Genomic DNA, 18,915 nt, shown 5'->3' with positions numbered 1-18,915 from the left:
CGTGGATGGAGATTGATCACATAGAATGTACGTATATCTATATATATGGATCAGCCAACAATTGGATGCTGATTCCTGACTAAATTTCATGTTGTAAGAATCATGTTCCTGTTTGTTCAAATTGCTATTTGGAAGGAAATATTCTCCTATTGCCCCCTTATTGAGAAAAATGCTCTACAACTAGTAGTTTAAAAACCATTGATAGTATTGATATACAATATATACACAGAGTAAAGGGTGTATACGAGCTAAAAACGGTTCCTAATTCAAGAGGATAAGTGACCTGTTTGGAATCCATTAGCTTTATTATTTCTAAAAATAGTACAACCATTATTTGAAAATATTGATATCTACAAGAGGATCACGTCCATTTGCATATAGTATTGTATGCGAATAATTTTTACAAGCGTCCAAAGAAGAAGCCTTTAGTCTTCTTTCTTTGGAAACGAAAAAAGGAAGGTGCAACCGTTGCTCTGTTTAGGTTGAGAAAAAGAGAGAAAATTCCACCAAAAATTTTCAGATAGTATAGTGAGGCCCATTTCTTATGATGATCCAAACCGTTCATTTGATGGAGCATAACTAAAATAGGTTGTAGTACCAGGTAATTCGTCTCCATAGGATGATCCTAACCCTCCAATATGTACAGGTTTCTAGATGCAGTCCGTCTACAGATTAGAGGGTATCATCCTGTGGAGGTGATTTTGGGGTGCACCCTATTTAAGTTGAGGCCCATCAAATGAACAGTTTGGATCATCCTAAGAAGTAGGCCCCACTATAATTTTTGAAAAATACTGGACTTTAAACATGCATTCCTGCCTGTAGGCCTCCATGTAAGCACACATGTATGGAAGCTGTTGCGACTGAAATTTGGACCGGCTCTCCGAAGAGGTCCCACGCTGAGGTCAACTCCTGCAGACAACTTGTGTGCACAGAAAACACGTTGGAAATGACCAGAGCCAAACTTCAGCAGAGACCCTCTGATGATTAAGTCAGAAGATGCAACAAATACAAGTTGTGCTCTCTGAGGGCTTAGTGGATTGAAACTGTGAATGTGAAGTTTGTTCCTTGGAGTTTGGTCCCTCTTTTATAGAATAAAATTCTTAGCCCCTTTAGGAAGGTTGCCTTTCTAGTACTCTCCTAATTGGGCCAGTTTCTTGGAATTCCAATTTCCATGTTTATCCTTGCAGAGGAGGCTAGGGTTTTAGGGTTTCTAAAAGTGTGATGAAATTACCCTTTACCGTCGGCACCTTTAGGTATATGCATCTTACGTGTCAGCTCCCCATTGGATGGCCGATTTTACCCCAACATACCCCCCCCCAAAACAAAACACTCTTGGGTCGGTCCGTGCAAAGGAAGTAATCTTCTACCTGGTTCCTCCAAGTTCGCCTACTGGGATGTGAGCAGCTGATGAGGCAAACGCTGAGGCTGGCTAAAGTAGGTTGGAAATGATGACTTGTGTCTGGGCCATCTTGGTTGACATCGGTCCTTGTAGCCTAGACTAGTGAACCGGGGCTGTATTGTCACCTCGACTCGTCTAACTCGATCTCCAGGGTACTTTCCTTGGCAGGCTGACACACATTGGCATTGGGACCGTTCACATCGGTCCTTGAATGAACACCTTGGTTTTTTAATTCAATTCTTGATTCAAATGGTACCTTGGCCTTGTGAGGTTGATTTTGGATTTATGTCATGCCCCAAACCCCACCCTAGGTGTAGGACATGACATCGTCGTATACCTGCAAAGCAAGCTCTACAAGTATACAAGGCTAACAAAATAATATCAGATCCAAGCATAAAATAAGCTAAACTTAAAGAAATTTTAGCAAAGTCTTTTACAGGGTTCACATAATACTCACTGTCTAACTGATCAAATCAAACTAAAAGATCTCCAAGGTTAAGCCTCGACTTCCTCGTTCGCCTCACGATGATCTAAATATGAAAATGTTATAAATCACAGTCAGCTGAAAAGCTCAGTACATAATAAAGCACTACTCTAACTGTAGGTCTAAGCATGCCAAGGCTCAATAAGGGTCAAATAGATAGGTCAGAACTGAATACTGAAGTCTCAAACAAAAGAGTGGGTATAATGATAATCCAAAGAGCATATCCAACCAGTATACTGAACGGAGGTGCAGTTGAAACTAAATAGTATCAAACAGTAATCAAAGCTAGTATCAAAATAGAAGTCAAAGTCAAAATCAAAACAAACCAAAGCCAAAAAGGGTGTCCAGAATATCAGAACCATAGTCAATGCCAAAGGGTGTTCGGAACTCAAAGTACAGAATGCAAACTCCACTTCAAGATCATCGGCGTAGTCCAAAAAGCAAGTTATTTTCACCCCGACTGCCCACGGGTCCAAAAAGCGTGTTATTGCTTACACCGACCGCCCACGGTGTCGGAACTAGTTCCTCAAAGTTCAGATATAAGTAGACAGGGCTAGCGTTATATCCCACTGACGGGCCAGAAGTTCCAGTGTACTACCCCCACGGTGGCTCTAGAAATTGCCAATTGTATTACCCCCATATGGTAGGGTCCAAAAATAACCCAAGCCTCCACCAAAGTGTCCAAAAACAGAAGGTGAATCCAAAGTTTATAACAAATAGTTCCAAAGGTCCAGATTTATCGAAATTCCAGAGTCCAGAATAGATATTTTGTTCAGGTGTCATATCAAAGGTTCGTAACTAACTGGAATAACCAAAGCGATGGTAGTGACAAATGCAATATGAGTCCAAAAGGATGGTATCAAAGAGTTCATAAGGATGAGTGTCAAAGCTCAGCAAAAGGGTTCCATAAGGGTTTCAAAAGTTCACTTTATAGTTAATCTCAACAATATCGTGGCAAAGGCAAAAATCAAAGTAATCCATACGGTACAAAGCCAAAGAGTCCATATCGAAACAATATCATAATGAAACTGAAATCAAATGGTATATAGGATAATAAGAATAGCATGCTAGACCCAAGTGATAACTGAAATCGTATAGGTACAAATCGGAGGTTCACTAACAATAACATATGTAATCAAAGAGAATGGGTTAACAGTTCATCCAAAGTAGTACGTTATTACGTACCTCGTTGAAGCGTGTCTTCCTCTAATTCGCCATAAGAATTTATTTCCTTGAACCGATGACTCTGACGCCCAATATGGATGCCGATGATCGGATCGCCTTCTGATTTCACTCTTTGTTTTTATCTTTACTCTTTTCTCTCTTTGTTTCTTCTGTCACCCGCTTGGGTAATCACAATCGGCTTTGAGTTATTGACAATGAAAATAAAGGGCGGGTGACAGCCCGATTATAACGCGATCACTTTGGACTTTTATGAAAACTTCCAGATCTTGTAAGGTTTCTTGTGTGATGTCTTTGTCTGGTAACAATGGATAAAATAACAACGCAAGTACTAATGATCCACATATCCAAGCTTGATCTAAGAGGTAATTCTCAATGTCAACCAAGCACTCACGGCACAACACGGGAACCATTTTCTTTTAGCAAAACCCTTGTTCACAGACCCCTCGTATCAACATGCCTTATTGGAGATGGAGGATACCTCCTCATTTCTTCTTTGTCTAATATATTTACTGACCAAGTATGATGTTACGAACCCAAATTAGTTCGTAACGGAATTGATCTTCTTAGAGGGAAGATCGGCCTCTTGATCAACTTCAAGGGAAGGATCAATCCTCCTTTGTGCACAAAGACACGATTTCTCAAATAAGTTTCTTCATTGATTTTTCATTAATAATATGTGCTTATATAAAGTACTCAAAGATAAACATAGAAATATCTTATTATAAGAATAGAAATAACTAATTAAAGGCTATCTAATCTTATTCTCGAAAATAGCCTACTAATTTATTCCACTGCAAGTGGGTCCCCGTTTAGGCACGTTACATTCCACCCGCCTTGAAATCAACCTTGTCCTCAAGGTTGGAGATTGTGGACCAAGTGAAAAATCAAATCTTATGTATTTTTCGAAAGTCTTTTTCCGCCTTCCTCCTTTTCTTCTTCTCTTTGCCTTGTGGTATGTCATCATGAATGGTTGAGACAACTCCATTTTCAAATCGATCTCGTTGCGGCAATCGTCAAAGCTCCTTCGTTGTGTTTTTTCGGAATGATTTTGATGTTAACGCAGTGATGGCTGTGGACAAGAATTTTTTCGATGGCGTTTGACAGTTTGAGATGAACGAGAGAGTCTTCGGTGGCAAATTTTCTTTTGTGGCTTTTTCGCCTTTTCTTTTAGCTGATTTTTTCCGCTCTTCTTCTTTTCTCCTCTTTTTTTGTTTCGCCGTTTCTTTTTCATCGTGCAGGACTTCCCGAACGCCACACTGATTTTGTTCAAGCCTTCTGCAAACCGTTGATGTACCTCCATCAATTCCAAAACAAGAGCTTTGATCTTCTGAAAATCTTCGCGCATCGAATATGAAAACGTAGTCATGATGCAAGATCGATCGCTCTGATACCACTTGTTACGAACCCAAATCGGTTCATGATGGAATTGATCTTCTTAGAGGGAAGATCGGCCTCTTGATCCACTTCGAGGGAAGGATCAATCCTCCTTTGTGCACAAAGACACGATTTCTCAAATAAGTTTCTTCATTGATTTTTCATTAATAATATGTGCTTATATAAAGTACTCAAAGATAAACATAGAAATATCTTATTATAAGAATAGAAATAACTAATTAAAGGCTATCTAATCTTATTCTCGAAAATAGCCTACTAATTTATTCCACTGCAAGTGGGTCCCCGTTTAGGCACGTTACATTCCACCCGCCTTGAAATCAACCTTGTCCTCAAGGTTGGAGATTGTGGACCAAGTGAAAAATCAAATCTTATGTATTTTTCGAAAGTCTTTTTCCGCCTTCCTCCTTTTCTTCTTCTCTTTGCCTTGTGGTATGTCATCATGAATGGTTGAGACAACTCCATTTTCAAATCGATCTCGTTGCGGCAATCGTCAAAGCTCCTTCGTTGTGTTTTTTCGGAATGATTTTGATGTTAACGCAGTGATGGCTGTGGACAAGAATTTTTTCGATGGCGTTTGACAGTTTGAGATGAACGAGAGAGTCTTCGGTGGCAAATTTTCTTTTGTGGCTTTTTCGCCTTTTCTTTTAGCTGATTTTTTCCGCTCTTCTTCTTTTCTCCTCTTTTTTTGTTTCGCCGTTTCTTTTTCATCGTGCAGGACTTCCCGAACGCCACACTGATTTTGTTCAAGCCTTCTGCAAACCGTTGATGTACCTCCATCAATTCCAAAACAAGAGCTTTGATCTTCTGAAAATCTTCGCGCATCGAATATGAAAACGTAGTCATGATGCAAGATCGATCGCTCTGATACCACTTGTTACGAACCCAAATCGGTTCATGATGGAATTGATCTTCTTAGAGGGAAGATCGGCCTCTTGATCCACTTCGAGGGAAGGATCAATCCTCCTTTGTGCACAAAGACACGATTTCTCAAATAAGTTTCTTCATTGATTTTCCATTAATAATAACATGTGCTTATATAAAGTACTCAAAGATAAACATAGAAAGATCTTATTATAAGAATAGAAATAACTAATTAAAGACTATCATAATCTAACCTAAATACTAAATATATCAGATCTGGTAGGATCTGTAGGATCCGATCTTATTCTCTCAAATAGCCTACTAATTTATTCCACTACAAGTGGGTCCCGTTTAGGCACGTAAAATATGAAATAATTCAATGAGAAAGCCAGCTTATGGGGATCGATTCCCAGTCCTTCATTCCCGACTTCACAAGCTTCTAGGGGTCCTGGAACCAAGACCTTGGTACCATGACCAAACCCCACAAGTTCTAAAAATCTCCTTCACCATTTTTCCACAAATGCCTTCAAATATCATGCAACAGCAACACAAGGATACCATGTTTTTAACAGGTCTTCTTCAGCCCCTTCCGCATTGCATAGATTCATGGAATAGAGATGACTGATTCTTCTCGAATCCATGCTATGCCTTCAACTTGTTTGGCTGATCCCAACCAAAGAAAGAGATCCGAAACATGATTCGGCCTCTTTGCTTAAAGTTAGGCGCAAAGGCCAATATATGCCAATCCGGTAAAGTATTCACGCCCAAGATTAGTATCTTCCAATGACTCTTAAAGGATATATTCCATTTACTAAAAGATCTCATAAGTCTCTATCCTTCCACAAAAAAAGACATAGCTCCTTTATTCTCAATCTTTTATTTATAAGCCAAATCCCACACGCCTATAATGGAACTAAGAAAAAGAGACGCAAGCCTTGGACGTTCCAAAGTCTGAAGTGCTAGAACAAGTTCGAGAACTTGCTATACAAAGAGTCCTACCACAATTGGACTCCATCCTAAGCTTTTATCCAATGAGTAGATAGCACCCTATTGGGCTTCAAGGGTGTAGATTTAATACACCTAGGATCCTAAGGTAATAGAATTCCTTTGCTAGCCGAACTACCATGCCTCCCTTTTGTTTGGAAACTCATCTTAGCCATTTGGAATCTTATTATTTTTAGTTCCCAATTATATCTACTTGCCCAGTCAAAATGAGTTTCTAAGATTTCTTTCTATTTCCATTGGTCGGACTTCAAACACAAGGATACCCACAATAGGCTAGTAAATTGTTTGGTACTTATCTTCAAGCGTCAATATTCGTTTGTTACTACTTTTGGTAACACCATCCCTACGCGTTTTCTTAAAGCATAAGCTTAAATTTTGGTAATGGCACTCCCTACAAACTCTTTTAAAAGAGAATAAAAATTTATCCCTGTCGAAGTATATGAAAACAAAAATAAAAATAAAAACTCAAAATAAAAATAATTAAGCTCCGTTTTAGTAATAGCACCCATTATAAGCTTCAAAATTTTTATTCCCAATTTTGATCAAGACACCCATTTAAGAATAGGCGGGTTTCTTACATTAGGGGTGCGTATTACAATTTCCTTTCACCTTGGTCCTGCAGACACCTCCTTTTTTTTCAAGTTCGGACTAACAATAGGTTGCCACGATGATGGTTCCAATGATAAGTCCGAAAAGTTTCAACACTCCTAGAATAAGTTGATTGTTTTTATTTTGTAGATGTAAAAGTGGAAGAATACCCAATACTTTGTGGCGTAGATATACATTCAAACCTACGCCAGGGCTTGTCAAAACCAGAACCCTGAGATCAAACCCATACAAGCAAAAAGCCCAGAGCTTGACCAGTTTCAAAGGCTTTGCCTAAGTTTACAATTTTACATATTCAATTTCTCTTACTAGCCATTTGGAGAAAATCAATACAAATGCTCAATAACACAGTCTATTCAACAATAAATCAATTTTTCAGTCGATCACTTGAAGAATTGGTCAATCCCTTAAATGCAATTACACTTCAATATATGTCCAACCACACGCCATCTACCCGGTGCCCCCAAACATTCCAATACAATTGGTGGGCAATGCCCCTCTCTTCAATCCAGCTAACCAAAAAATCTATCTCCAAACACTCCAAGCTAAAAGGGAGGAATGCTTGCCCATTGAAGATACATTGACTGATTCAGAAATTCAGTATCATTATTACCTAACTGTAGGTGTAAGATACATTGACTGATTAAAAAATACAGCTTAATTCCACTTTTATACCTTGACATACAAAATTTAGAACAGAACAAGTCGTTACCCATGCTTCACCATTTTCATCATAACTTTCAAAATGCTATGAATTTATGATCGAGGCTTATTTTGTTAGAAAGTAGACTTATGAAGCTTCAATTTGGATACACATTTAACTATATTTAGTTCAGAAATGACTTAGATATGACTGGTATAACCCAGAAATCTGCCATGATTTGGCATCTTAAACAGAGAAGTTTCACCATTTTTGTCATAACTTTAAAAAAACTGTAAATTTCTGATTGAGGATTATTTTCTTAGAAATTAAACTTCTAGGAGCTTCGATCTGGATACAAATTTAGCTAGAGTTGGTTCAGAATTGACCCAGATATGGCCATTCAAAGACAACCCAAAAATCAGCTCTAATTTAAAATCTTGAACAGAGAGGTTTCACCATTTTCATTCTAATTTCTGATTGGGGATTATTTCTTAGAAATAAGACTTGTAGCCCGACTCAAGAAAGCCTGAGTTTCCGGTGCATGCTGTGTGGACGCATGTATGCAATTTTCTCTATGTACGCATTTTTTTGAATGGCATTTCTCTATATATACCCATTGATCCTCATTTTCTTTCCTTCTTGATTAATGTGTTTCTACATTGCGAAATCATATCCGCACTCCATCTTTTAATAAAGACACCCTTAATTAAGCACTTCTCTGATTGGCAATTCATAGCTTTTGGAAAATTTTATCATCCTTTAATTTCTAATTAAAACGGTATAAAAATAAAGCAATGAGTGCCATTACTAAAACAAGGGAGCGTGAATATCATTCCTCTTTCACATTATGCACATATGCACGTATGCATGTACACATGTGCATAAGCAGGAAAATGGGGTTTCAACTAATCCCCGTTCATGCAACCAAACAACAAATATGCAGATCCCCGAATCTCTGCTGTTCCCGAATATCTTATTCCCAAACCAAACAGCCCTTAATTATAACTGGCTTATCTGTACATGTGTTCCAGTGTGAATGCAAACACACACTTTTTAGTAGATTATCCATTCAATTAATGGCCACTAGAGACTCTCAATTCCATCTAGACATCCCATTTTGCTGCTAAATTTCAAATGGTTATGTCTTCTTCCACAGCCATCTATTTTGACTTTTGTAGTAAGAGAGATGCTTCAAATCCATCCTACACTCATTACCAAGGAGACTAAGGAGGCACTAATTAGATTATATGTAGTGAAAAGCAGAGCTACAAAATCTACCTTTGATGATTTTGGTCACACTTTTTCAAGCCTTTTGCTAGTGAGGGCTTGAGAGCTTCACATGGCTTACCAGCCCTGAGAGAGAGAGAGAGAGAGAGAGAGAGAGAGAGAGAGAGAGAGAGAGAGAGAGAGAGAGAGAGAGAGAGAGAGAGATTAACCCATTAAGGAAAAAAGGGGAAACATGGCCACACATTCACTTTCTTGTGCTTAGCAGCCTTTGCAAAATCCTTACCTCATATGCATTGATACATTGGATTTATTAACAGTACATGGGAAAGAGAAGGAAACATTACAATCATAGTCCTTTGTCTCTTTGTACTCATGATTCTCTTCATTTGGTTGGTTCATAGAGCAAAATACCTATCATTTGTATCATTAGATAAGATTTAGTTAACATATAATCAAGTTGGTTGTATTGATCAATTAACATCATGATTAGCGTCTTTGTTATTAAATTAGCACATGTCTTCTCATTAATTAGACCTATTAGGGTTTCAAAATCGATTACTTTGGGCCATCGATCATGGGATCATTGATATTGTTTTTTTTTTCTTTTTACACATTTATTTTGTCCTCTTCTTAATTATGATAAATGAATTCAACTGTGATCTACCTCAATTCCTCTTGCCAGAAAAAAACCTAAGAAAATGATTAGTAGTCAATGACGCACAATCTATTAAGATCGCACCATTAACACAAATCATGGGTTACAAAGGCAAATGTTCTGCGGGTGACGAACATGTCATCAGAGCACGTGTCCGGACCCACGTCACGAAGTTACATCTCTGACTCTATCCGATGCCAATTGGAACTATAGATATGAATTGAGGGCTCAACCGAGCTGACTAATCAATCATCAAATCGTTTAAAATGCCATCCCAAGGGCATCGATTGGTCGTTAGGGTTCAACAAATTGAAAATGGTGGGGCATAGGGCTAGAGACACCCTAGAGGCAATGGTGATTGAGGTGTGGGGACTTTGGGGACCTTGGGGACCAAGATCATTACTAAATAGCCATCATAGGGGTGGATTTCTAGGTTGAAAATGGGATGTAAGATATGATGAGAGGAAAGAGGCAATGCCTTTCATAAACATGATGATGTTGGCCATGATCTTCATGCCAACAAACTTAGGTTGGTAGAGATAACCTCTCTTATCAGCATTCATATGCTCCTAATTCATAAAAAATAAGAAACCCAAGTCTTTTCTAGTATTACTATTTATACATAAGAAACCATGCTTCCCTCTCTCATATGAAGTAAAATCCTACTCTTTTCTAAGCCTACTACTATGCATAAGAACTAAGAAGCCATGCCTCTGTCATAAGTCTTGAGTCAATATATTAGGGGTATTTTAGTCATTTTATTAACAGTTTATGTACGATCAAGGGCAATGTAGTAATTATAGATATGCATATGTGCGAATATAGTATAAAGAGAAGGATTCAGTTGTTTTTTGAATGGGGGCGGTAAAAACCAGGAAAAAACAAAAGGGGAAAGATATCGGTATAGAAGCTCCATTTCTACTTAGGGTTTTGAGCTTTCTGAGCAAAAAAATGGCTTTCAGAGCAGTTCAAAGCCCTGAATTTCTTGAAGATTCAGTGCTTTTCCTTCGTCAAGAAAGGGATCCAAGGCAGCAAAAATGGTGCCGCTCGAAAAGAGCTTGAAAGCAACTTCTTTTTGAGCTAAGAAACCCTAGATCTCGTCAAAAAGTTCTAGAATTATTAATCTTTCTCTATACTTATTCGATTCTTCTTTAAAATAGAGCTGATTCTGATTCTGAAGTTTAATCTAGAAGCTGCAGAGTCTCTTTCATTTTTAATATGCGATTTTTTCTAAGTTTAGTTGGATTAATCCACTTAATTTGGAATAGCATTAGTCTTATTTGAAGGTCGTGATCTGAGAACTTGTAAAGATCCTCCAATTTTCGCGGAATTAAGTTTCTTCATCGTTTTCTTTGATTTCTAGTACAAGCTCGTTGATTTTTGCATTCCTTTAATCTGTTTCGAGCAATTTGAAGTGAGAGACTGAAGGATTTTTATGGATTTTTGTTACATGGTTGAATATTTTGGAAATTTAAGGCTAATTGTTCATGTGAAGTAAGGAGATATTCTGACCAGTGTAGCTAAAGATAGTAGAATTTATTGAAATTAGGGTTTGTAATAGTAAGAGGGAGAGGGAGATGGATCGTTTGGTGCTTCCTACTGTTGGACCGCCAATAAAACCACGAGCTGGTTTGCGAAGGAAGCAGGCAGGAAGAGGGTCTTATAGAGGAAGCTAGGGAAAGGAATTTGGTAGTAGGGGTGGTTTACCTTGGGGGAGATTTATAGAGTGCTGGGGTTTTGATGGGTGAGGAGATGGCTGATCGCTTGCAACGGATTCTCCAGAGCCTCTGTTATAAGACAGAATGGAAATACGCCGTCTTTTGGAAACTTAAACACAGGGCTCGCATGTAAATTTCTTTTCGTTTCTTTATTTTTTTCCATACTACTCTTGGTTAACTTGTTTTAGCTTCCTTTTGTACTCTTCTGTGTGCAATTTAAAAACCTTGATTAACATGTTTTGTTTCATGTATTTATTTAGTAGACATGCTTATGTTTCCAATGAGAAACAACCAATTACTCCAAAAGCTTAAGCTGTTACTCCCCCTCATGTGTGGATCCTCTCTTTTGGGTTGGCCGTACACACATGGATTTTTAATATCAAGGATTTGTTAGGTTTTGAACCCAGGACCTGACATGAGGCAATTGCTCTGATACCATGTGAAAACAACCAACTACTCCAAAAGCTTAAGCTGTTAAAGCTGGTGTTATTTAATCATTTATGCTTTTAACATCCAGGATCCATTCCACTGTTAGTCATGTACCTGAGACAACTTGTCAGTCCTGTTAGATTCATGCCTGGTTTATGTTTTGGTAGCCAACTTTGCAATTTTGAATGGTTGAATTAATGCTGGTGACTCTTTTCAATCTTAGAATTAATTGTCTATGCCTACTAGTAAATGCCAAGGTGGCCTTATATTTGGTTTTAGACGTGTTAATTTTGGATTACTGCTATAGTTGCGAAGTGAAACTGTTCTGATTTTCCCTCACAAGTTTTTCTGCATTTATTGGACATGCTTATGTTTCCAAAACCCATTCCACTTTGTCAGTCATGTACCAGAGACAACTTGTCAGTCTTGTTAGATTCAAGCCTGGTCATGTTTTGGTAGAAATATTAGCAATTTTGGGTGGTTGAATTAATGCTAGTGAATCTTTTCCATCTTAGCTTAATTGTCTATGCAGTCTAGTACCTGGCAAGGTGGCCTTATATTTCATTTTAGGCGTTCTAATTTTGGATTACTGCTATAATTGGGAACTGGGAAGTGAAGATATTCTGATTTCCCCTCACAAGATTTTCTACAAATCTTGATCTTTTCCTATGAGGTGTTTTAGCCATATGGTCCTCTTCATCATCTTCATTTTGTCATGCTTATTTCTGCTGGGGCTTCTATTCACCTCTTGTAGCTTTCTTTTCTGCTTCTTGACTTTGTACTGTATTATGTTTATGTTTTACTTCTTTCCAAATCAATATACTCAGAGTTATAAAAAAAAAAAAAAGGAAGAAAAATTCTTAATTTTTATTAAGAATAGTTTATTGATTTTATCTGACTACGTGCATGCTATGTTGAAGTATAAATGATTAAATAACACCAACTCTATCAGATTAAGCTTTTGGAGTAATTGGTTGTTTCACATGCTAGAAATTTAGAACCATCCCGAGGCCATTTCTTTTAAGATATAATTGAATGATCCTGCATCAATTTCTCTTGAGTTGTTAATGAACTATCAACGTGTCAGATCTTCTTTCTTGATAAGGAAACATATTTAAACAAACCCTCCATTCAAATGTCTACTAATTCCATTTTGGGTATATTTTTATGCTACTGCTTAGTGCAGCTTTGTTTATTTGTTTCCTTTGTTTCTTTTGAATGATAATTTGTTTCCTTTGTTTTGTGGCCTCATTTCAGGATATTGACATGGGAGGATGCCTATTATGTTGGCCATGGAGCATATGATCCTTCTAAGAATACTGGGGAAATCATCGTCTCTAATGATGCCCTCAAGAGATTGCAAGATGGTTGTTGTATGGGGGACCCACTCGGATTGGCCGTGGCAAAGATGTCATATCTTGTGTATTCTCTTGGTGAAGGGTATGTCTACTATTAAATGACTTTTATAGTTCTCCAGTAACTATAATGCGATATTCAATTTATTCTTTGTGGGTGATGAGCCTGATCATGGATTATTAGCTATTCCATGATGCAGATAGTAGGCCAATAAGTGGCATATTTGCCCATTAGGATTTATTTCCATGTTATTTAATTTCTAGGATTCTTATTTACATGTTATTTAGTTTCTACGATTTTATTTTCATGTTATTTAGATTTAGGGCTTTTATTTACTTTCCATGGAATTTTATTTTAGTTACCTATAAATAGGCCTCATGTATTAGATATTTTAACTTGGGATGAATAAAGATTGATTGGCTTCTTCCCTCTACAGGTTTCTTCTCCTTCCTCTATTCCTCTTCTCTTCTCCCCTAATTTCTTCTTTTTCTTCCCCTATCTTCTTCTATTCTCTTCTTCCCCTATTCTTCTTCTATTCTTTTCTCTCTTCTCTTCTTCTTCTCTTCTTCTCCCCTTTCTTCTATTTCTCTTCCCTGCTCCTACATCAAATTTGGTATCAGAGCATAGATCCAAGTTGTCCTAGTTGTTCCATCCGTCCAACGCTTCCCCAACAATAATACAATTGTGTTGCAGATTTCCGGGCATCTTCCAACCGATTTTACATCACCTTCACCCGTGACCCAAAACATCAGTCCTAAACCAGCCCTACTTTGCAGGTTTCTAGGTGAAACCCAATTCCAAAGCCCAATCCTCTTTTATGGCTGAACGACCCCAAATCAGTCCCTTGAAAATCAGCACTACTACCAAGAATTTGTGGGCTGTTTTCTGACCAAACCCATCCCCTTTTATAACAGCCCCTTAGAACCTTGAAACCCTCTCCATCTTTTACCTTGAAAACTAGTCGTGCCGCTGCCATCATCCCGGATAGATCCTCGCCGCTGCCTGATCCGCCATCTTTTCTGGCGAGTTGGTTGTGAGCAGGAAGAAAGTCACGATAGTTTCCATTTAAAGAGTTCATTCCCAAAAAGGCAACTTGCCTATTCTAAACAAGTAGTTTTCTACTCAAAGGCAACTTGCCTTGGTTTCTTTTGATAGCTTTCCAAGTTTATATGGTTACTTACTGTGTAAGTCAAGTGACTTACACAATAAGCTTCTTATACCAACCCCTTTCTTTCTCCCTTGGGCACCCGTTCTATTACTAAACTTAAATATAAAGAGAAGCCCCACCTCTTTTACCCTTGGGCACCCCCCATTTTAATTCAGTCATGTGCCAGTTCTCTTGTCACAAGAACTTTCACGATCCTGATGTACAGGGTGAGTGGGAAAAAAGAAAAAAAAAAGAGAAAAAGAAGGAAAAAAAGACAAAAAAAGTATATATTTTTTTCTTTTCTCTTTCCCTATTCTCTTTATCTCTCTACACTTTCTCTCTCCATTTTGTCCCTACCCCATCTCTATTTTCTCTCTCTTCAGCCGGGTAATTTTCGCTCGAAATTTGCCTTTGCCGTTAACACGAAAGTTGTTCGTGACAACTTTCAGAGTCTATCTAGTCTATTAGTAGCAGCCCACAGTTAGCGCAACCACTACTTCGAGTAACTTTTGGCATCATCCGTCCGTTTTGGTCCGATCGCAGATTCGAGCCATCCAAGAGTCCGATCTGACATCCGTGAAAAGCACTGTGTTACATTTGACATGACAGATAGATCAGACGGTTAATTTCATTTTTCGACACCGATCCCAATGGCTCCACCTGTTCCATATTTTGATGGATACGAGGATCGATATTTTTCTGAACCACGGTTCCATATTTCTATGGTGATGATGACTACGACTATCCCTATGGAGATTTCGAGGATGCGTTTCTAGAATGTGTCAAGGCACTTAATGCATATCATAAGTACTATGGTTATGATCATCAAATAACCATTCGTTGTGTCAAGGATATAGTATGTAGAGACGCCAGGTCGAAATGACGATTCTTCGTGCTAGAGCGCAGTGATTTAGGCAAGCCACCATTCTGCCTATGGGAAGAAGTTCGTTATGAATTTATTAAAACTTATGGATATCATTATCAACAATGATTGAAACATGAGCGAGCAACGTATAAACAAAGATTGATGCGTGAAGAAGCCGCTCGACGTACACAAGAAGCCGAAATTAAAGCAGCCACTATATACCAAGAGCGTCGCACGCCTGAGTCGGATTTGTAGAGCCGCTTCACTACTTCCCCTGTACTACTTGTTGATGATATTATTGAGGAACAAGATGCTAGTGTTGATGAGTTCATTATAGTTGAGTCCTTAGTTATGTCAGATACTGAGTCCATGATGACAGATACTAAGTCAGAGATGTCTGATATAGAGCAAGAGAGTCCAGTGATTGATGAGGCCGACGTCGACGAGCATGACGATTCAGAGATTTCCCCAGCACCAGTTGTCGAGCATCTAGAGAGACAGCTTGACACTTCCACAGTTGAGACAGTTATTTTGGTAGAGCCATGTGATGCTGATTCTTTGACAGAGTCGACCGAGGACCGTCATGTGTAAGAGCTTGATCAGGAGGTCTTAGCATTTGCAGAGATGGGTTCAACTGGGCCAGATGAGACTACAAAAGAGCGTATTATTGACAAGTTTTGTCGAGGCTTGCTAGAGATTGACCTTATAGAGCATGGATTGATGCTTCCCTTGACCATCACTCCAGCCCAGGAGGAGTACATTGCTATCTTTCCAGCTAGCTTATTTCTTCAGAGCAGTTTGTGTTCTTCTGATTTTACACGGTTGATTTCTTCCCTCTTGTTCTGCCGGCATTTCAGATGTTTCTCACGGTTATCACGTGCATTATACATGAGAGAGTTTGATGTGTTACTACTTTTATTGCTCGAGTTGTTCATCTGCATATTTGATCCAAGTGGACTAGAACTCGAGGTTGAGTTCTTTTCATGCGGGGGAGAATGATGCAGATAGTAGGCCAATAAGTGGCATATTTGCTCATTAGGATTTATTTCTATCTTTTTTAATTTCTAGGATTCTTATTTAGATGTTATTTAATTTCTAGGATTTTATTTTCCATGTTATTTAGATTTAGGGCTTTTATTTACTTTCCATGGAATTTTATTTCAATTGCCTATAAATATGCCTCATGAATTAGAGATTTTAACTTTGGATGAATAAAGATTGATTGGCGTCTCCCCTCTACAGGTTTCTTTTCCTTCCTTTATTCCTCTTCTCTTCTCTCCTAATTTCTTCTTCTTCTTCCCCTATTCTTCTTCTACTCTTCTCTCTCTTCTGCCGATTTCACAGATCCAGGAGGGGTATGTTGCTATATTCCCAGTCAGTCTTCTTCTCCGGAGGAGTTCGTGTTCTTATGATTCTACGTTGGCGATTTCTTCCCTAACACTTCACCAGCATTTCAGAAGCTTCGCACGGTTATCACGAGCCTTAGACATCAGGGCTGCCTTCGACCGATTACTCCTACTGCTTCAGTTGATCGGTTACATATTTGATCCACGTGGACTAGAACTCAAGGGCGAATTCTTTTCAAGTGGGGAGAATGATGCAGATAGTAGGTTAATAAGTAGCATATTTGCCCATTAGAGATTTATTTTCCATGTTATTTAGTTTCTAGGATTTTATTTTCGTGTTTTTAGTTTTTAGGGCTTTTATTTATTTTCCGTGGAGTTTTATTTCAATTGCTTATATATAGGCCTCATGTATTAGGAATCATAACTTTTGGATGAATAAAGTTAATTTGCTTCTCCCCTCTACAAGTTTCTTCTCCTTCCTCTATTTCTCTTCTCTTCTCCCCTAATTTCTTCTTCTTCTTCCCCTATTCTTCTTCTATTCTCTTCTTCCCCTACTCTTCTTCTATTCTTTTCCTTCTATTCTTATTCTTCTCCTTTTCTCCCCTTTCTTCTATTTCTCTTCCCGGTTCTACATCATTCCCATTTGCAGTTTCTTAGGTACCATTATTAATAAATAATAATATAACCTTCTAATGTTGCTTGGTATTTCCATATTTTAGGTTTCGACATGATTCATATTTGCACTTGTACACACCTTATAAGTTGCAATAACACATCTTCAAATTTCTTTTACTTCGGATTTGCATGTCTTTGGGCACTGTCATGCACATGCAAATCCTACATAGGAATAATATTCAAGGAACAAACCATCGAATACTGCTATGAATACGATATTAGTTTGATGGGATGTTGGTAATGAACATACAGAACTTCTGTGTAAATTCTTTCTTGAGCAGGATTATTGGGCAAGTGGCATTTACTGGAAAGCATCAGTGGATTTTTGCAGATAAACCTGCATCTAGTTCCTTATCATCATATAAGGTGAGGGACTGTTACTTGGTTGAATATCATTTTAAGCTTCACATGTATTCTTGGTCATCAACTCATCATTAGCCGATATTTTTTTTATCATTTTTTTTTCATCAATAAAGAATTGCTACTCTTTTGATTTACGTGAGTCTCAGTACTCCGATGGATGGCAGGCTCAATTTTCAGCTGGGATCAAGGTGTGCTTTCTCTGTTTATTTATTGTTTGAAAAGATAATTTATGGTTGTACTGAGAGCTTCCATTTATAAATATACTTTCTTTCTGTAGACCATCGCTATAGTAGCTGTTGTTCCGCATGGAGTTGTACAACTTGGTTCTTTATCTACTGTAAGTAAAACAGTATCCAAACAGCAGAGTTGGTAATTGCTTATCACTGCCACTTTTGACTTGCTGCTTGTAGAGTTTGATGTGCCTTGACAATTCAAAAAGTTTAAACTTTTCTAGCTTTTAGGGACTTGTTTTTCCCTTGAGTGTTTTCTTTTCTTTGATATGAAGAACGTCCAATTATTCATGCATCACTGCTCTTCGTATCTGAAGCTGAGGGGCCACAGGAGTTGCAAGTGGCATCCAAAATCTCCCACTCCATCTCCTACTATGCATTTTATTAGGTGTGCAGCTCGGGTCGGGTTGGATCGGGTTGAGGGTGGGCAACCCTATCCCAACCCAAGATGGCATTCCCTCAACCCTAACCCAACCCAACCCAACCCAACCCGAGCCTTGGGTCGAGGATGGTCAACCCTAACCCAACCAGCCACTAAGTCTCTCAACCCCAGCCCAACCCATCTAACCTGAAATTGGGTCTGGTTGGGTTCTGGTTCATCCAGGGAACATAAAAATACAAGAGAAAAACATAACCCAAAAAAAAATCAAGATAATATTAGAGGACGGAGGTCGTGTTCGGGCTGTTAAGGCCTCAACTGTAATCACACCCGAAATTAAATCTGGTTGGCTTTTCCCAACCCTAACCCAACCCAACCCGAGGAAATGCCAACCCAAGCCAAGCCAAAATTGGGTTGAAGCTGTCGGGTTCGGGTTGAGCCTGACCCAAGTTGCACCCCTACATTTTATAGAACTCTTACATAGGAATCTCTACACAACATTAACTACACATAGGAATATCTACTCAACATTAACTACTACAATTCTCTACACCACAAGAACCACAACTTACTAGACTTAGTTAATGAAATACAACTCACTAGGCACTAGTTAATGAAGAACAACTTACTGAACCTCTTAATGAAATGCAACTTTCTGAACCTCTTAATGGAATACACCTTACTGTGACTAATAAATGAGGTAGTTGTAGAAAAAGTCTTCCAAGCATTCATTCAAGATAACCATGGGAACTCCACCCAAGCCACCTAGTCGTGACATGGTTGGCATGTTGGCACTGCATCATCTCCAGGTGGAAAAGATCGTCAATGACTTCGTCTCTGGGGGCGTTACTTAAGAAAACCTGGGGGGGGGGGGGGGGGGGGGGGCGCTCATTAGCTCCCTTGTAAGCATTAATTGAGATCTCTCCTTCTGTAGAAGATGGGTGGGC

General features: G+C 38.5%; 1 protein-coding gene across 7 annotated transcripts in view; it reads left to right on the top strand.

The window, feature by feature from the left end:
• The first annotated feature begins 10,303 nt into the window (after positions 1 to 10,303).
• LOC143882342 (transcription factor EMB1444-like) overlaps positions 10,304 to 18,915 on the top strand; it is a 29,448-nt gene continuing 20,836 nt past the window's right edge. For 2 of the 7 annotated variants that reach the window (XM_077385890.1, XM_077385887.1), the window contains exons 1-5: positions 10,305 to 11,307; positions 12,865 to 13,047; positions 17,278 to 17,362; positions 17,524 to 17,547; positions 17,637 to 17,696. In XM_077385890.1, the coding sequence (XP_077242005.1) occupies positions 11,201 to 11,307; positions 12,865 to 13,047; positions 17,278 to 17,362; positions 17,524 to 17,547; positions 17,637 to 17,696 (459 nt within the window). In that variant the 5' untranslated portion in view covers positions 10,305 to 11,200. Of the gene's footprint in view, positions 11,308 to 12,864; positions 13,048 to 17,277; positions 17,363 to 17,472; positions 17,548 to 17,636; positions 17,697 to 18,915 lie in introns of all 7 variants that reach the window. The other 5 variants (XM_077385889.1, XM_077385886.1, XM_077385888.1 and 2 more) reach the window with 3 other exon arrangements.

Source organism: Tasmannia lanceolata, unplaced genomic scaffold, assembly GCF_043159265.1.
Source record: "Tasmannia lanceolata isolate RefF3 unplaced genomic scaffold, GAP_Taslan_0.1 ptg000007l, whole genome shotgun sequence".
Taxonomy (NCBI): domain Eukaryota; kingdom Viridiplantae; phylum Streptophyta; class Magnoliopsida; order Canellales; family Winteraceae; genus Tasmannia; species Tasmannia lanceolata.
The sequence above is the reverse complement of the archived record's forward strand: the minus strand, read 5'-3'. Positions and strand labels throughout refer to the sequence as shown.